Source organism: Struthio camelus, chromosome 2 (assembly GCF_040807025.1).
Source record: "Struthio camelus isolate bStrCam1 chromosome 2, bStrCam1.hap1, whole genome shotgun sequence".
NCBI lineage: Eukaryota > Metazoa > Chordata > Aves > Struthioniformes > Struthionidae > Struthio > Struthio camelus.
The window spans coordinates 49,574,862-49,594,205 of record NC_090943.1 but is presented as its reverse complement, the minus strand read 5'-3'; the positions used below and the strand labels follow the sequence as shown (position 1 = coordinate 49,594,205).

Sequence of the window (19,344 nt, the reverse complement as noted above, 5' to 3'; positions counted from 1 at the left end):
TTAAAAAAGATTCATTGACGTTTTCTTTGGTGTTGAATTCTTCTAACCTTCTGTAAGCCTTTTGAGGACAAAAGTCTGCGCAGGATTCAAGCTTTATTTTTACCCTACAGCTCACCATTAAGCTTCCTCCCATCTATGAAACTGGAAAGTTTAATTATTTAATGCTTAGAATATGCTTTGAAGATAAAACCACTAGATGAGGAGTATTTGCTACTGTTACTACAGATGTAATAAGCTTTAAATAGCTAAGATATGTCCCTGACTGGAGTTTTAATTTCTATTTCTAGTTAGGTTTTTAACTCTGTAGGGACATTTTTACTACACAGCATTCATGTCTTGCACATCACCTGAGTTGGAACAATTTAATTAAGTATGATAACTTAGAGATAGTTAATTTGATTCGTTTTTATTACAACATAATTCTCCACATGGAATAACTATGCAGTTATTTTTTTTCCTAATTATACCATCTTAGTTTTATTAACTCTTATTTTATGAGCTGCCATTTAATTTTAGACAAATTTTTCAATACCATCCCAATTTAAATTTGTAGAATGACCTTTGCTCTAACGTTGCAGTAGCTGCAGAAAAGTGTTTCTGGTAAAGATACATGGTGCGTGCGGGTATGCGACAGCCCAGAACATCATTGACTTTTCTTCTTTCGCAGGTAGCTATAGATTTCACTGCGTCAAATGGTGATCCTAGGAACAGCTGCTCACTGCACTACATCCACCCCTATCAACCCAATGAGTACTTGAAAGCATTGGTAGCTGTTGGGGAGATTTGCCAAGACTATGACAGGTAAATAGCCATGCTTACTGAAAGAATTGTCTTTAGAAGGTGTTTTCACAGTGTGAAGTCGATGACTACCTGCTGTCAGCTGCAGTAGCTCCATGCTTGATCACTTAAGAGAACTGATAGCACGTCAGGAAGATTTCTGTACCTTGACACACCGTTGAGAGAGCTGGTGGGTTTAGATTAGCTTCGGGGTAACGAAAGGCCTGGTTCTTGGCTATTTTGCTGATGTGTTTGTTAAGTTGTAAGTCTGTTCCCAGGTGCTGAAATTGCATGTTTGCATAAATTTTTCATTCGTATCGCACTTGAAGCCTGTTTTGCAGATGCTGCCAGCCTCCTTTTTGATATTCTTGGCAATATGGTTCTGTCCCATCGTACAGAAAAGAGTTCCCGAGATTTTGTATTTGAAGCTGAGTATGTAATTGCCTAAACTGCTTGGTGACCATCTCTATTCTTAGAAGTAAACGTGTGGTCTTTTCAGTGTTCTCTTAGTTTGTTAAATATTATGATCTCCTCTGAAATAAGTATTAAAAGACATTGATAGTATGTGCGCACAACATGCCTTAAAATAGATAAACAAATGCAAGTCACTGGGCCAAATATGCTTTGATTACGTTATGCGCTTCTGTTGCTTTCAGATAGACTGCCTGCTTCTGTCAAATTAATTGCCCATTATTAATCTAATTACTGAGTGCGCTTCCTTTAAATGTTCTTTCTTTGTTGGTGATACATAGTATCTTTGCACACAGAATAGACATCCGCCCACCACTTTGCCGTATGGAAATGCCAGATCTCAAAGAAAAAAAAAAAAGTGGTTCTAAAAAAACAGTGGTATTGCCAGTCCAATTTGAATTATGCTTTCTGCATAAATTATGGAGGGCCATAATAACCATGGTCTGCATGTTACATGCTACATATACCAATTAGCCTGCTCAGAAGCACTTCCATCTGCATGGTGATGAACTCAAAGAATAATGAGGAAAGTACTGCCCTAGTACAATTTCTGCAAGAGTTTAAAGGTCAAACTTAGTCAATGAATCTGAGAAAATTAATATTTTATTATAAATGATTTGGTTATTTGTTAGTGATTATCCATTTATATAATAATTATTAACAATAATTCAGTGGGCTTCAAAATAGGAAACAAAATAAAATGTAAGGGCTGGTTTATGCACACAGATTGTCTGATTTTATCGCTTAGGGGATGTATTTGTTAAGAAAGTGAAATAGTTAAGTGGCATGACCCCTCGATAATTATTCCAAATGATTCTTTTTGCAGTATAGCTTATTCCAAATGGTGTGAAAAATAATGGCCAGTAATTTTTTAAGTGAAATCATCAGCATCAGTCAGTTCTGTTGTACTACAGAAAATGCTATTACTGCTAATGGGCACAACTAAGGTTGTGTGAGGTATGGACTAGGGCTGAACAAAAACTAGAATGTCTTTTCCCTGGGAAATATCACCTTTCTGGCATGTGTTTGACCTGTGCACGCTCTCAGTTGTGTAAATGCATGCCCATGCACAAGTTGATTAAATGTGGTCAGTGCTTTCTGATGAAAATGTCAGGTGGGGACCTTTGCTTTATACTTGCATGCACTGAATCCAGCAAACTGGAAATGAAAACTTAAAATTTTCTAAGGAAGAAAAGAAATTAAGAAGAGCAAACCTACTCTCAGAATAATCTTCAGGTTCAATATAGGAGTTCATTCTGTGTTCAGTTGCAGCCTTGAGACATGTGAGCATATGTGACCTACTCCATATAGAAGCAAATCTTCTGTATTCACATTAAAAACAATGAGTTTCAAGTTTGGTCAAAAACATGAAATGTGGCACAAATCCATAACTGCTCCAGTGAGCCCAGCTGTGCTTTAAATACTGAAGTAGGTTATATGCATCCAAGTTAAGATCAGCCAGAAATGAAAGGAAAGGGACCCATTTAAGCCTAAGGGCTGTTTAGTGCCAGAATGCTTACCACTTGCATACGGGCATGTCTTAATAAGATTAAAATATGAGCCCACAAAGATGAGGGTGGTCTTACCTGAAGTTTTATAGTTTGCAGTCATGAGTTATTTCAGCTCTGTCTGATTTCAGTCCAAACCGCAGAAAATGGAGTGATTTTGCTTGAGTGTCAGGTCTAATGAATTTACATCAAACGGATGAATAGTTTGAATAAAGTCAAGTCAGTTGTTGGCAATGCTTTTTGTATTCCAGTACCACAGGGGTTGGATACTAAGTGCTTTCGATGCATATATGTACCAAAAGACTCCTTTTTATACTTGTAATAAAAAGTTATTTAAAATACCTCTGTAATTAGAAACATTCAATCAACTGAAGTTATTTGTAATTTGGGAGAAAGCTGGTTGATAAGTAAGAGATATATAGCACCCTCAAAAAGCAAAATTTTCTTTTATATGCTCTAGTTAGTTTAGTTGATCAAGCCAAATCTTCTCATAATCTAGGTTTCTGTACATATCAGCCTAACGTAAGAGACCCCTAAGTAATTAATGCTCCAGATTAAGTGCTGCCTCACATCCCTTGGTGCGGTGGAATATTCCCTGTTCATCGAAAAGTGCCTTTATCTGTATGCTTCAGAGCATCCTGAAACAGTTAAATGTATAGCACTGTTCTGCAAAGTTAAGCATGAAAGAATAAGGTTCATTCTTTCATCAGCAACATTCACAGAATGAGAGAAAGTCTTTGATTATTAAACTGATTTAAAAATGCTGGAGTCCTGGAGGAACAGGCCAATCTGATGGTGGCATGAGAAATGCAAGAGCCGTTCACCCGTACGAAAGGCTTAATATTTTTTATATAGTGGAATTGTTTGAGGTTATGGCAACATTTGTCATGAGAGAAGATAAAGTTTGTGCGTGATATAATCAGTGGCCAAGCAGCAGTAGCAATGGATCGTAAAGGAAGGAGAAACATTCATTAGTTTTAAGAAATTAGGCTTTTAAGTACTGGAAATGGAAAACCACATTAAAAACTTATTATTGAAACTACTGGGTAAAATAAGCAGACAGCTCCATGGAGAAAAACTTATTTTAAGCTAAATTGTTCATGAATGCTTAAAGAGGGCCTAATAAAGCAATAAATGAGAAATATACATTTCCCTTTAAACATTTTCACAAGCTTTCTTGAAGAGTCACTGACATAATTTTACCTTGAAATTGTCCAAGTCTGTTTAGCCTTTTTTGTCCATAGAGAAACAGATGGAAATGAGGAAAAATCATTGGCTACCAAAAGGTTAACTGCTAAGAGGAACTGCCTCAGTGTGACTCCGTGTTTATTCTCTACCTCAGTGATTTTAGGATGGAGTTGTCTGGGTCAGAAGTCAGAACAAGTGGTTGCTGACCGCCAGCATTATGAGCCTACCCAGGATTTTGAAAAATCTGTTGATCACTTGATCACCGCCAAATGTGCGTATAGTCCCCCCAACGTGGCGGGAACATGAGCTCACAAGTACCGCCGCGCGTAAGGCGGAGGAGGTGACAGCTAGCTCTTTGGGCACTGTGGCTGGCTTCAGACTGTGAAGCAGTGAATAATGGGTTTGGCCACCTCTTTATTTCGGAGCCCAGCGGAGCCCCTTTCAAGGGAACGCCACGTTCAGAGGTTAGGCAGAAAGCGCCTTTGGGAGATCCTGTTGGTGGAGGCCGAACACCCGGACATCCAGTACGGCAAAGTCATTCGTCCGTTAAAAAGTCAGGGTTGTGAACCAGGGTCTTAGGTCGTGAAAGCCATGAATCTCTGTACGTTATGTACTACTAGTTTTCGAAGCATCTGCTCTCCGTGGCAGCAGTTGCCCAAATACTTCTGCTTGGTATCAGGCAGCTGCCCCCTCTGCAGCGTGGGAACTCTTCTCGGCTGGCCGGGGCAGCCTGTTGCTACACTGGGCAACCTGGGGTCTGGCTGCAAGTCAGGACCTGACCTTTCTCTTCTTCATCCTTCCCCTTCGCGTCTCCTGGTGCACACTGAAAGGAAACCGAGGCAGGGGGGCCGGGCGGGAGCCCCCGGGCTCTGCGGGAGGATATGCAGTCGGGGTGACCGGGGAGAGCAGACCTGCAGCCCCCCTAGCGCAGCACGGCTGCCGCGTGTAGGTGGGAGCCAGCGCCCAGGCGCCCTGTGACGCCCCCGCAGCGCAAAAGGCAGGCACATTGGCACGTCTGTTCCCAGTACTAGAGTCTGGAAACGTGTGAAAAGTCCTATCTGTAGATAAAACACGTACTTTTCCCAGGATAGGGGCAGGTGTGCTGTGAATCTCTCATAGGAGTACCTAGAGCTATTTACCTATATAAATGCGTGTGTGTGTGTGTGTGTGTATAAATATTTTATAGATAGATAGATACAGAAATATAGATATATTATACACTACATTGTTGTATCTATGTTATATATATTATTGTGAATATGCCATATATATTAGGTATACTATATAAACTTTTGCCTTTTATAGGCATATATATATATACACCCCACACACACCGCCCCCAGAGTTTTACATGTGTATATGCAAATATATAGGTATGCATATGTATATATAAAATATATGCATTTGCACGTCACATGTATGGTTAGCGCTTAACCACGCAGTAAAAAGAATGATTTCTCTTTCATGGTTTGTATAGCTTCCCCCCGCTGCAGATCAAAGCCCTGAGTCGCAATAGCAATAGTACGCAGAGTTGATTAAAAAGGCTGCCCTCTTGAGCTGAATGATTTGTTTTACCAATGCTGGAACGCAACCAGCTAGCCATGAGTGTAGCTCGTCTTTCATTCTGTAGTGATAACTGTCTCTGGCAAAGGAAAATGGGCTGGAACAGGGCTGAAAAGAGCTTGTTTGTAAAGAGAAATGCTGCTACGTGCACACAGTGCTGAAGGCTGATTTGTAAATGGTTTTACACTATTACAGGGTTTATTGATGATATTGCGAGTGAAGCCTATGGCTGGACTTGAAAATCTGATCCTATGTTTGAAATCTGATTTCTGCAGTTGGTGTTTTTCCTTTTTCTCCTGGTTATTAAGAATCTCATTCTATTATATTAAATATTTATGTTTGCCTTAAAACCTGTGTCTTGATTCAGCAAGACACTAGAGCTTATTATCTAATCCCAGTGAATTCAGTCTGACTCAAGCAAACACTGAAGTGTTATACAAGACATAGATGGCACTAAGACAGAGTTAAGAGTTTTACTGAATTTGAACTCACTGTTAATTTTTTGCCCTACACCCAAGTCTTAAACTGTTCGGCATCCACCATATACATGGATTCTCTTTATGATTTTTTACACACAGTTTTGTATTTGTACGTACATGCATAATTACTTTCTGAATTAATAAAAAGGGCTCCCAAACATACCTGAGAATTGGCTATTGTGTAATCAAATCAACATTCATACCTTGAACAAGACAAGGGTTAGACGTAATTTTTCAAATATTGTAAATATTTGTTGCATTGGATATTTGTGGAACTTCCCATTCTAGCTGGGTCGTCCCCATTATGATCTGTGCATTCAACTCATGATTCTATGTGTTCTACCATGTAATTTTGTAAAACGATGATGTCATAAAGTTGGTCTCCATTATATTTGTATTGAAAGTCTATTTCCAAAGTTAATTCTAAATTATTTAAAATCTGCATATCTGTTTGTTCACTCTTAAGGGTGCTACAGGTATTTTTTTTATTTCTGAGAGCCCTTGAAACACACAGAAGATGAATTATATCTATTTCCTGAAATTCATGTCCTTTTTGATTTACAGGTACAACCTCCTTAACTCTAAGTATTAAGTAGCTCCTTAAAGCTGGCGTTCACACTGAGATCTGTATGTTAACAAATAAGCTGCATGTGTAAAACACATGTCTAGCTACCTCCCCAAAGGCCACTAATGAGCAAAGAAGACAGAAATGATTTATGCTTAGAGTTCTGTAACATATTAATAGTGAAAATTAAAAAACTGGGCCACATTCCACAAGAGATATGAAAATCTTGAAGCCAGTCTGAGTTTTGACTGTAGATTCTGCAGTCAATGACTTACGGCAGTAGCTGATTAAATGCAAAAATTCCTAGTTAATAATTTTTCTTTGGTATTTTAGGCCTGAGTGAGTGCATTCACTCTGATTAAAAACCCTGTACAGAACCTTCCTTCCCTCATGCAATAAAGCGCACTTGAAACTTAAGAAGGGAAAGAATTAAAGGAGAAAATAAAAAGACCAGGGCTCCCCATCTTGCACATCCCTTTCAGTGTAGTTGTAAGAGTAGGAAAATCTAAGTCAGTCAGACTAAGAGAGATGAAAGGTCCGTCTATCCCAGAAACGCATCTCCGGAGGTAGCCAGTAGCAGGCAGTTAGGGAGGAGAAAGAGGACAAGGTATGTACAACGCTAAGACATAAACACATTATGCAAATTCCATTAAAATAAGTACAATCGGTCCCAAATATAAATGTCAGTACATCCTTAAGTGTTGTGTTTTGGATTGAGGCTTTAAGAAGAAAAGAGTTTCCAGAGTTTAGATCTTGCAGTCTGGTTTTTAATCAGAGCCACTTCTTATCCCTAAGAATTACCTAACAGGTCATTCATCCTGAAGCTGCTTTGTGTCTGGGTTTGTGAATGAAGATCCTGAAGTGCCTTGACTGGAGGGATCTGAATTAAATACCTTGAGGTAACTTTGGCAGAGGCAAGGAGAAAAGCAGAATCTTCCTTTGGTTATGATGGTAATATGATAGTAATTCATTAAAACTGGGGACAAAAAATGATGCCTAGAATAACTAGCACAATATGCAACAGTGAATTTTTCATGACATCCCTACATAGAGCTGTAGATGTTAAAAATTAATCTACTCATGTAGATCAATAAATAAAAATAGGTTTAATTATTAAGCATATCTCTATCACTTTAATTACAGAAACAACCTTTCTGGAGGCTGTTAAGCAAAAAAGCTGATTAGCATATCTAAACAAGTTTAAAAACCATAGGGGAAAAGGCATAAATCTTTTTATTTAGTGCTTTAATAGGACCAAATTTACATAGACATAAAACAAAAAATAGAAAGCCAGTAATCTATACAGTAAAATTTGTAGCTTATGCTTAGCATTAAGCATTAGTTCAGATGGGGTTAAACACACTCTGAAGTGTTTTGAAAAGCCAGGACTGAAACGACATGGGTGGAATGGAATTACTAATACTTCTAATTATCAAACTGGATGGAAAATCCTCGGATTTAACTGCTGAAGACCTAGGTTGGCACGACTGAACACGTACAGTCATACATGCATTGAGGGTTTGCCTTTGCAGAGCTCGTGCTTGCTAATTGCTGCTACACAGGAGTTTGTACAACCGCCACTTTTTACCCCCAGAATTAGTGCAAGAGAATCAATCCAGTACAACAGCTATGTTGGGATAGTGACTTTGTAATAAGTTTCTTTTGTGAGTATACATGCAGGTGCCCTTTATCTAGTCAGATACTGTCAGTTCTTACGGCTCTGCTTTTTCTCTCACCAAGTTTTCGTCTTTGTGTCTTTTTCGTGCTGTCTCCTCTTCCTGCAACCACTTCCAGTGTCAGTCTGTCAGTCATGAACCATTCCTTCCAAGTTTCTTATCAGAACAACTTCTTCCTCCATGTGCTTCTCAGAGACCTCTGCTGCCTTCTGTCAAACTTCTTCAGTGCTTTTCTATGCAGTCCTTACTATCTTTCAAGTCATCTTGAAATCTACTCTGAGGAAAGAGAGATTGTGCTAGTAGTTCACGCTTGGCCAGGGCTGTGCAGACTGGTACTGTTGTCTATGATGTGATATCTCCATCAGCATTTCTTTCTGAAGAGAATGACCTGAAGTGCAAAACCCCACAAGTGACACATGAAATAGCAGACTAGCTAGTGCTGTAGAGACAGGTTATTTGCATAAGTAAATAAGTATAGATAAAGGAGATAACTGTTCTACTCATCCACTTCATTACACTAGCATGTACCTGAGCTGCAAGTTATTCCCATTTGGAAGCCCGTTAGTCCATCAATGAACACCATTTTCTAAATCTTTTCATGCAAGTTTCCTTCTTTACAGAAAGTGGAAACCTTTTGCCTCAGGAGACCTTAACAGAGTATTCGTGGGCCACGTTACTCTCAAAGCCACGCAATGCTTCTGAATTATGTAGAGGTATCTGCCCCTTAATTCCTACTATCCCCTTCACAGATCTGTGGGTAGCATTTGTTGTTCAACTGAACCAAAATCTTCTTTGCTTTTATCTGTCTGTCATGATGGAGAAATAGATTTAGAGTTTCTGGAAACAAATTAACAGCCTTACTGTTGAAATGATGCTGTTTCAGGAAACCTATTACAAGAATTTTGTTTCTGTATTGTACAAATTTATTGTGAAATTAACCTTGATCAGAGATTCTAAGTCAGCAGAACTAACAGAGTATTAGCCCATTTCCTCCTGCATATTCGATGATGCCTAGCTGGATGCTTAGTCATCAGTACATTTCACTTATAATTTTACTGTAACTTTTTTTGAAGAGTGTTCTTCATTTTGATTAAATGTCACTTTGATTTTGGTAAAATATAAACAGCTCATTTGGCCCCATTAAATCAGAATAAGATGTCTACAGCCGTTTTATCCTGCTCATCCTGGAAATCTCATTTGCATCTTGAAAGCACTTAATAAGAAGCGTCTCTCCTAGTATCTACCTGTGTATGTACGCTAACACAACCCTAGTGAACCCACGGTTCAATCTGTGTTCTTCTGATTGGTAGAAAATTTTTTCAGGGAAAGCCTCTGACCAATCCTTTCCAGTACAGTTCATAGAAAAGGACAAAATTCTATGCATATGTAGCAAAGCCTTTGTTCTTGTGCTTCTTTAGTGCAGTACACCCAGAAACTTGAAGGCTACACCTGTGTTTCAAGAAGGAAGAGCCCCCCTCTGTTTTAAGGTCTGTAGGTTATGTGCTGGAATTCAGCCTCTAGGGTACAATACCATCCTCAAGTCATGTCAAGTTTTAAACTTTCAAGACTACAATCTGTGTGAGATGGACCTTTTTAGTTATGGTACAATTTTCCATATGCAACCCCACAGATCCGCCAATTCACTTTAGAGTTAAGCTTTTGGAAGATACAGAGACATACTTGCAACCCCTTAAAAATCATAGGACTGCCTGGATTTGAGAAGTTAAATATGACTTACTGCAGCCTTTTGCGGCATCCTCTTCCATAATTTATTCCCAGTTATGAAGTCCCATTTCTTTTTCAAGATACATTTTACTGAATTGGGTCATTTCTGTGGCTATAAATCAGGTCATTGCAATTTATTTATCATGCAGCAAGGAAGCTTGACATTTTGGTCTCACCTTCCTGCGTATGCCATTTTACTAGGCTATCCTTCTAGCATGTGATGTATCTCTCTGCCATTTCATTTACTTCTCCCTCAGACTCTGATGACTTTTTTTCTGTGGGTATTTACTTTTCCCCGGTCTAGGAATTTCTGCGTTCTGTTCTGCTGTTTTTGCCCTGCAGAGCTTCTTTTGTGATTCTTTTAATGTTATCAAGGGGAAGTTTAAATTTATTATACCTGGACTCAGCTTTGTTAGTTATTTCATGAGCTGGTGCCTTTCAGTGATTAGCTTCAGGGAATTTGTATTCCCTACTTCATTAATTATCTCCCTTGCAGGTGAGACAGGCATTGCCCTCATATTTTTGAAGCCCAATTACACGACTGTATCTATTTCTCTGTATTCAGCAGATTCCAGCTCCCCTAAGGTGACTAAGACCTACAATTAAAGATAGCAAATGAATTTTAATGTCAGGATTTTGAACATGATTTTATAGCATCTCTGTCTGTCATAGACCAAACAATGTAGCTGTTGCAGTGGTTTGCTATTGATTTACATGCTCCCAACTCTCTTTTGTTACAAAGATGTATGATAATCAGTTTGTTCCTGCTGCTGCGTTAAAAATCCCAGTGCGTTATGGACTGGATTGCAAGCTCTATTATGTACAGCAGAGGTTTGATGAAACGCAGAGTAACCCTGCCAAAACCAGAGGTGTGGTTATATCTAACCAGGCATTGCCCTGCCCTGAAAAGGGGATGGTGCACGGTCCCTCAGAGAAGGATGCAGTCTGTGAGGAGGAAATACTGCTGCCGCTGAACTCCTGTGCCCTTTCTGAGTCTGACCGGGGCAGAACAAGAGCTGGAGCACAGCCCGCTTCTGGCCCCGGCTGTCCTTGAGGAGCACAGGTGGCTGTGCAGGACTGCGGTGGTGAAGCGGATGGGCTCTCGTCCCTTCCACTTACACAGTTTGACTCAGACACCTTCACGTGGTCCTATTAGGTTATACAGATCATGTCCTTTATTTACCTAGCTCCACTTGCAAAGCAGGAACTAGAAATGTTTAAATATTTCAGATGGCTTCTGTATTTTCTCTGCAACTGCAGCTAATCCCTGTAAGCTGTTATGATTCAGAATTTATTGGCATCAAGCCCTTCTCAGATAACTACTAAATAATACACTCAGGAACATGATTCATTCATATGCTTTTGGAGAGAAACACTTAATTCAGCTCATTTTCTTCCAGTTCACTCCCTGAACATGAAAGATTACAATTTTAATTGAATTTAGAGATGACTCTATTTCATTTGTCCTGTCCTGTCCTGTCCTGTCCTGTCCTGTCCTGCCCTGTCCTTCCCTTCCCTTCCCTTCCCTTCCCTTCCCTTCCCTTCCCTTCCCTTCCCTTCCCTTCCCTTCCCTTCCCTCAATTAAGTGTGTAATAGACATTTCTCTTTTACTTGGCAATTTCAAATGTCTTTTAAACAGAGGGGGAAGATATCTGATTTTATGGGACAAGTATGTGGAACAAAGATTCAGTTTCTTCCCTTAAGACTGGAAAGGAAAATGAGAGGTGCAGTATTGATTTTGCTGTGTCCAGCCTTGTACTTAAAAAATGCAGTCCTGGCAATTCTGATCTTACCCAGAACCAAAATTACAAGTGATAGTTTCATATCCACAGATTCTAATCAGATATACTCCTTGCAAGGATTCCAAGAGCTGTAAATTTGCGATTCTTGGTCACTTGAAACCAAAAATGAGTTTGTAGTGTCCCCTTGCTACCCCTGTAAGAGCATTCACTTCATCATTGCTGCTACTGCTACTGCAAATACGTTGCACCAGCAGAAAGTGAAAGGTTTTCATTCTGAGGCTTGCCAATGTCAGTTCAGTAGGGTCCCTCCAAAGTGCTGTATTGGCTTCAGGAGCTTAAAGCTAAGCACATCTGTAACTACTGTGCTGAACAGCTGCCAAAGGGCTTTCATGAACACCAGTAAGAGGAATTCTGTGTAAGTGGCTAGCTAGAAGTTCATCTTACAGAACATTTAAGTGGGCTTGAATGAATTAGGACATTTTTTCCTAACATTCACTCCCTGCAGTTAGGAACTAAGATTTCCAATTTAGATTTTATAAAGGAACTAATTTTCAGAGACGCTAGTCCTGGGAGATAATGTTTTCCTTTCTAAATAGAGGTGATGGACAATCTGATGAATGTCTCCAAGACTGTCTATGCCAGCAGCTTCAGAGGAATTTGTAAAAAACTCTCTGATGTCTGATTATAGAATAATTTCAGCCAGGATAAGAGTTTCATCTGAATTCTCCTTGTTACAAGCAATACCAAATCATTCTCAGAACACAGCTGAACTCCAAGTGATTCTGTATGTTGGGGGCACCCGTGGTTAGTAAGACATATTTTTTTAAATGTTCTCTGTTTTGTCTCTTTTTTTTTAAATGTATTTCTTACCTTCCAGGAATGCTAGGTTTACTAGCAAAACAGAAAAAGGTATCATTCAATGTAACACTTACTAATTTATAAAACCTTACTATTTCCTCTGTTACTCTCTTCTCCTGTCTGTGCAGTACAGCTCACTGAAATCTCTTTCCTCTCTGCCCCTATTAATATATTAATTTGTCTTTATGCTTTCTCTGTTTCTGCTAGGTATTTGCACAGATGTGTGACTAAAAGTGAGCATTGTTCCAAAAGGAAAATATGGGATATGTTCAGAATTTTGTTTTCTGGGGCGCATTACCTTCAAGTAGCGCTATTACTCAGGGACTTTTCTCTGTATGGTTATATTTCTGTTTAGAAGACTGCAGTCTTTGAGTGCTGACAATCCCTTTCTGTGTGCATTAATTTGCCAATATGTACAATGAACCTGAACCCTTATCTGGGACTTTACCTTTAGAGTATAATCCAGATCTGGTCAGTTAGTCTTTCTTATCTTTCAGCAATATACATCTGTTTGGCAGAAAAAAAGGACCAGAAGTCAAATACATCTATGCTTGCTTAGCTACTCACAGCCCTTATATAAGCTGGTATAAAACTCACCAACTGTGCTATTCAAATCAGAGTTTTTCAGATAAATTTCCAAAAGGTGCAGTCTCTGTCAAGGCTGATTGATGCTTCTGCTTTCAGTCATCTTGATGTCAAGTACTTCCACTTTTTGAAAATTATGTCTAGTTTTAAGTTTGAATGGAACTCTGTGTAAAACAGAAAACTACATAAAATGTGAAGTAAATATGACAGAGTAATTTTGTAATGATTCTGTAAAGTCAAGAGCCTGTTTTTCTTACTTGGGTTTGCAAGATTTAGGTTTTATAGTGCCACCTTCCTTCTCCATTTTCACTTTGCTCTCCTGTCCCTTTAGCAGTCGCCTTCCAGCAGGCTCACAGTTCACTTGTATGTGTCCAGGACTCTTTGGCTACCTCTAAATAAAACAAGCCAAAGATCTTTCTTTGACCTGAGGCTGAAGACATGCGTATGTTCTTGGATCTGAACTTTCTTCCTCCTAACATAAAGTGGTGATATCCAAACTGCCATTTGGGGGTGCCTCAAGCAGAGCTGCCCCTGCACTGTTTGTGGGAACTGGTTGAGAGATGCTGGTTGATAGGGGCCAGCATGAGGCCAAAGAGAGCGCTAACAGTTAAACCATGTGTATGGTCACATCCCAGTGCTTCAGCTAGGGTCCCAGGCCCATTTTACTTGCTATATAAATGTAGCCTAAATGCCTGAACAAGCAACACCAAGGAAAATAAATCTGGTTCTCACTTGCAGTCCTTTGAGTGAGTTTAAATTAGAAAGGAAGAAAAGAAAAATCATTACAGCAGATCATTTTCCTACTGAAATACCAGGTTAGGAAATGGCTGGAGCCTCTAATGCATACAGTTTACACCTCAGGCAAGAGGAAGTCACCTTCTCATTTGCTGATTGTCTCAGTCCCCAATGGCCTCACCCTTGACATAACTTCAGGAAGCTGGGAAGCTGCTCTGCTTTCTGCTTCGAGCTGCAGTGATATGTGATAGCTCAGGGTCTAGTAGAGTAGCTCTGTCATGCCTTTATACCAGAAGGGATTCTCCTCAAAGAGAGAGAATCCTTGGCTGCCTGCTAGGTCTCTTTTGCCCCACTATGTCTTAATAGTGCAGAATAAGCAGAATGAGGGCAGCAGGCTGAGCTGCTGTTTTTCACCTTGTGTGATGAAATGAGGTGTGGATGGGAAGGCTAGAGAAGTTTACTGTGTGAAATATCAATATTAAGCAGTTAAACTGTGTACTTACTGCAGAGTGTATCCTTTATATTAACTAAACACTTTGTTTGATAGGATGGAAAGTATTATTTACATCAAAGTTGGGTTTTATTCTGAAAGTCAGCCACCAATTTTGAGGTTTGGTCAGGGAATGACATGATGATTTTTTTTTATGCAATAAGATGTGATGAGTGATGATCAGAAAGTTCCCTTCTTACCTTAAAGTTCAAGCTGTGGGAGCTCCTAAAAGTTAATTGCTTGATCTCAGCAGATTTAGTCAGAGTGCTAGTTGTATGTACCTAAATTTTGGAAAATGAGGAGCTTTCCAAGGGTAAAACTCCACTGAGCATGAAGTTGCCTAGAGTGAGGCAAGAGAAAGTACTTAGCACAGGAGTAGACCCCAGGTTCTCCATCCTTTCTAGAGTTCATGTGCTTCTCCCCTCCTAGAAACAGCTTTGTGGAAACCCATCTTGAGAGTGCGTGTGTACATAACCAAGGTTTACTCTCTCACAAGGCAGTTGTAGCAGTAGCTGGCCCTTGCTCAAAAAAAAAAAGGAGATATGGGAGACTCAGACATAGCGGCAGGTATCCTGACCACATGGTGATATCATATTCTGGGTGGCTTCCCGTGGGGACTTGTGCCACTATGTAGCTGGGAATGTGGGAGTCTCACCACCAGAACAAAAATCCAGGTCTTCTCTTTTCCTGTCTGAGAGAGCAGGCTGCCAGAGGTATCACTTGCCACTCTCTCTGAATCGCAACAGAACAGAAGATGGAGGTGGAAATACAGAAGTGCCTACGGTTGTTTACACTCAAGAAATATTGCCCTCCAAAGTGCAGGTACCATATGGGTTTAGGCGTCTCCCAGACTGAGTAATTGCTGCCAACGTCAGGTTTCGGGATTGCTTTATTAGACTTAGACTGTCATGTTTTACCTAAGTTTCTTTTTTAGTCTTTTTTTTTCTCTGACCCCAAATCAACTAAATTGCAGCTCCACGGGGTTTCATTCTCTAATCCAACTATGTTTAATTGTTGATGTAAAACAAAAATTTTTTCCCACTCATATTATTCTTTTCTAGTGGCTTCCTGTTTCTTGCCCTCTAAGCGTGTGCCTGATTCTAATCTATGCCTAGTTTTAAGGGCTTCCCCACTTCCAGGAGCGTTTAATCAAAGAGAAGGCTATCAGCAGGTGGTTAGCCTAAAATGTCAGTAGCTACTTTGTTTCTGACATCTCTTGGAAAAAAATGTTTCATTACCATGCAAATGATGTTCGCCCTACTTTCCAAGATCCATTGTCCCACAGTGTAACATATGGTACATAGTGCTGCACTCCCAAGATAAATGCAGCAACTGCATTTCTTAACAGAAGTGAGAGCTAAGCCGTCAAATAGGAACGATCGCTGTTTCCCAATGATCTGGGCAAGGTGACTATTTCTCCGTCTCGTGCTGGCGGCTGCGAACTTCAAGGCTTGTTTCTCTTTTGTTTTAAACCCTTCCATTTTTCTTTATCTTGTATCAGAAATGTTACAGTGCTTTTCACAGCATATGCCAGGCAGCATATAACCTGGCAGTTCTCGTGTGTGCTCTTACCTTTCTTGGGTATGACTGGAGAGAAGTGAATGATTCGCTTAATACCTGGAGTGGAAACTACTTGACCTGTGCAAAGTCAATTGAAACTACTGCCCTCTCTTGGAAATTTTTGAAAGTGCCAGAAATGGTAGTAGGAACTCAACTTTTCCAAGGGCCATGAAACCCCCCTATATGCAGAATCAGATAAACCTTAAACGGATTTGATTCATCAGGGCACCGGAATAGAGTTCAGTGCCTTCAGTGGGGCTTCAGGATCTGTTTAGAGTTAAGCGTATGTCTGGGTGAATTGTTAACCTCAAGAGTATGATTGAGCGCTTTGCTGACTCAGGGACGAGACATTCCTTACAGCTTGTTGTTTTCCACATAGCCATCTGGGAAGAGGCAGCTTGACAGCGTGTGGGCTGTGTGAGATATTAATGCATTTCTGAAAGAGTATTAACAACCCTGAAGTTTCCAGGCCTTCTGAATCAGGCACCTTTGTCCCTAAAGATCAAACTGGGGTAAAACAACCTCACTGTAGTGTTTGAAAGCAAACTGACAATGTCACAACATTTGCTAGGTTATCAGTCAACATGTACCTAAATCTCATGTTTTTGTGGGGCTACTGATGTTCAAGGTGGAAAGCCTTAGGGAACCTGCAGGTTGCTGGAGGTGAAACTGCCCCTTTTCTAATATTTTAGGAAATCTCTGTTGTACCTGCACAGTTGTAAGACCCCCAATTTGCAAATATTTTTAATCTCACAGTCACCTCTTCACTAAACCCATTGTTCTGAGCTGGGGGAGCACATCCTTATTTATAGAAATAAATCTGTTGTCACAGACAGTACCTATATAAAATTATGCCTAAAATAAGACAACTCACCCTCACTCTGTAGCCAGGTAGTGCAAAAGAAGCGGTAATATCGAGCTGTTATTACAATTGTGTGGGAGAAGTGCAAAGTGTCTTGATTCTTAGATATTCTCCAAATGCTTCTAACTTCCCCAGAATATTAGGGGCTCACCTGAAAAATCTCCCATATCACTCCTCCATCTGGTCAGCGCAAACCCCTCCTGCTATAATCCAGTCCACCATGCAACACTCTTGATGTAAAAGCCTTTTCTATGCTGTTGCACTTTGTTGCATTTTTGTTGCAATGAAGTTTTGGTGCTTACAGAAGAGTAGATGTTTAGTGTAACACAATGCATTTCTCTGCAGAATCTCTTCTTTTTTTATTCTTTTCCAGTGATAAAATGTTCCCAGCCTTTGGATTTGGAGCAAGGATACCCCCAGAATACAAAGTAGGTGTATAATGATATTTTCTCATTTCCTTGGTTTATGAGGCACAAAATAAGGAAGAAATGGTTCAATTCAGGCTGGGGGGGCGGGGAGTAGTTCCTACTGCTTGTTTTCTAATTCATTGAAACTAGAAATTTAAATTTGACCTAAAATAATTGTGTTACATCCAAAGCATTAAATGATATTGCCAAACCTTTGTTAATGGATGTTAGTCTAGTAGGAGAAAAACTGAATTTTTGAACAACACTAGTCAAACATGTTTTGAACCTTTGTGAGCCCTAGTTTGACAGAACCTGTGTCTGGAAGATATGGTGCAATGGGTGGCCTAGTCCTGATGCTTTATGAGGACGAGTTTTGACATCTTCTTGAAAATAAAGATCTGAGAAGAGTTTTGCTCTGTAGCAAATTTCTGTGCCCCAGAGGGCAGCTTCAGTAGCAGGAACAGAAATATAAGAGCACGTATCCATGCTAGAGAGAAGTGATATTTATAAAAAAAAAAAGTAGAACAAAACAGAGCAAGAGTGATCCAGAGTGATGGTGCAACTAGTTGTGGACAGTACAAATATACGCTGTGGCAGTGTAGAGTGAAGACAGTGGAGTAAAAGAGGGAGCATGCAACAGAGAAACCATAAGGAGAAATAGGCAGAAATCCAAATCCTGTGTTGCACATGCAGAAGTAGTGTGGGCAGAATGGTAGTCCTGCACAAATAAGTGACCTAAAACTAGTTAGGGATTCTGCAAGTCATGCTGTCTGAAAAACAGCAGCACTGGACTTCTGATCATGCAGACCTCATCCAGTATCCTCAAGTCCCCTACTTGGGGTTGCCGGCACCTCTCAAAGCTGTGGCTGCAGTAGGGGGGTGAGCACTGGCCAGGTGAAAATCGTTCTGTACAGAGAGGGATGGTGTGTGCATTATGAAACATGAATCAGCAGATGAAAAAAAAAAAAAAGTACCAGTGTGTCCTTATGGCTTGTATGCCCGCTATCGGCATGAGTATCCAACAGTGATGTACAGCAAATTTGGTATGTGTCTTGCACAGGGGTGCCTAAGGTAAGTCAACACCTATGTTAACAACATTGCCTTCTAAGCTAACAAATGCTGTTATGAGAAAGTGGACTGGGCCTGACAGAGCATTTTGCAGTGCTCTGTTCCTGAAAAGTAACCCTGTTAATGCTTTCCAAAAGCAGAGACAGCTTCCAGAAGTTTGATAAAGCTTTTAATGTAGTATATGCATGCAGAACATCTGTGTCTATTGTACAGCTGCTGCAACAGCAGCAGCTGATAACCATCTCTGTTATATAAGGGAGAGTGTTTTGGAGAATAAATATACTGAACAGCTTCTACCAGCAGACGCATTAGTGAAGCACAGTAGCTACTTCTGAAATGTCCATCCCTTTGCAGTGAACATGTGTATCTCTGCCCATGGCAGTATAGCAGTTTTGATTGGGTGAGCTGGAATGTAAATCAGAACCCGATTGGTCTTTCATGCTTGATACTGGCCATCACTGAAAATGCCATTGGTGCTATTGTTGAGTGTCCTAAACAAAGGCATGAACCTGGTGATGTCCCAGTGGCTGTTTGTTCCACCAGCTGTGAGGTGCCTGCCCATCATTACATGAGGGAGCTTGCAATTCTCTCAGCTGCAGAGATGCATACTTACCAGAAGGACTGCTTGAAGGAAGATGTTACTGTGCGGACTGCAGTCTCTTCACTGCTTTGCTGGTGATGGCAGTAGATTAGAATTCGCAGTATGAGACCGCTTCTCTTTCAGCCAAAAATATCAGATGGTGGCATTGATACCTCAGGTCCCATGAGCATGTTAACAATGCAGGCATTTTATTAGTCCTGTGCAACAGCCTCTTCACCTGAGTGTCAGAGCGTCTCAGGTGTCAGCAGAAAGACACATCAGGCTGGAAAGCAATTCAAGGGGGACTTTATAACCAGATATTTCTACAGTCCACCACCACCAGTCGATCTTCTGCTTTTGCAGAACTGGTATCTGGATACTTTTCCTAACAACTTTTTAAGCAAGTATTCCTAAGAAAGTGAGAGATCTGCATTGAGTTTGGCAGCCCAGGCATGGATGAAGACTTCTGCACAATAGCAAGAGCTGTCCTGAAGAGCTAGTATGT

General features: G+C 40.2%; 1 protein-coding gene across 3 annotated transcripts in view; it reads left to right on the top strand.

Moving 5' to 3' along the window:
- CPNE4 (copine 4) overlaps positions 1–19,344 on the top strand; it is a 230,097-nt gene that overhangs the window by 187,520 nt on the left and 23,233 nt on the right. For all 3 annotated transcript variants that reach the window (XM_068935605.1, XM_068935604.1, XM_009687853.2), the window contains exons 11-12: positions 668–801; positions 17,158–17,212. In XM_068935605.1, the coding sequence (XP_068791706.1) occupies positions 668–801; positions 17,158–17,212 (189 nt within the window). The remainder of the gene's footprint in view (positions 1–667; positions 802–17,157; positions 17,213–19,344) is intronic.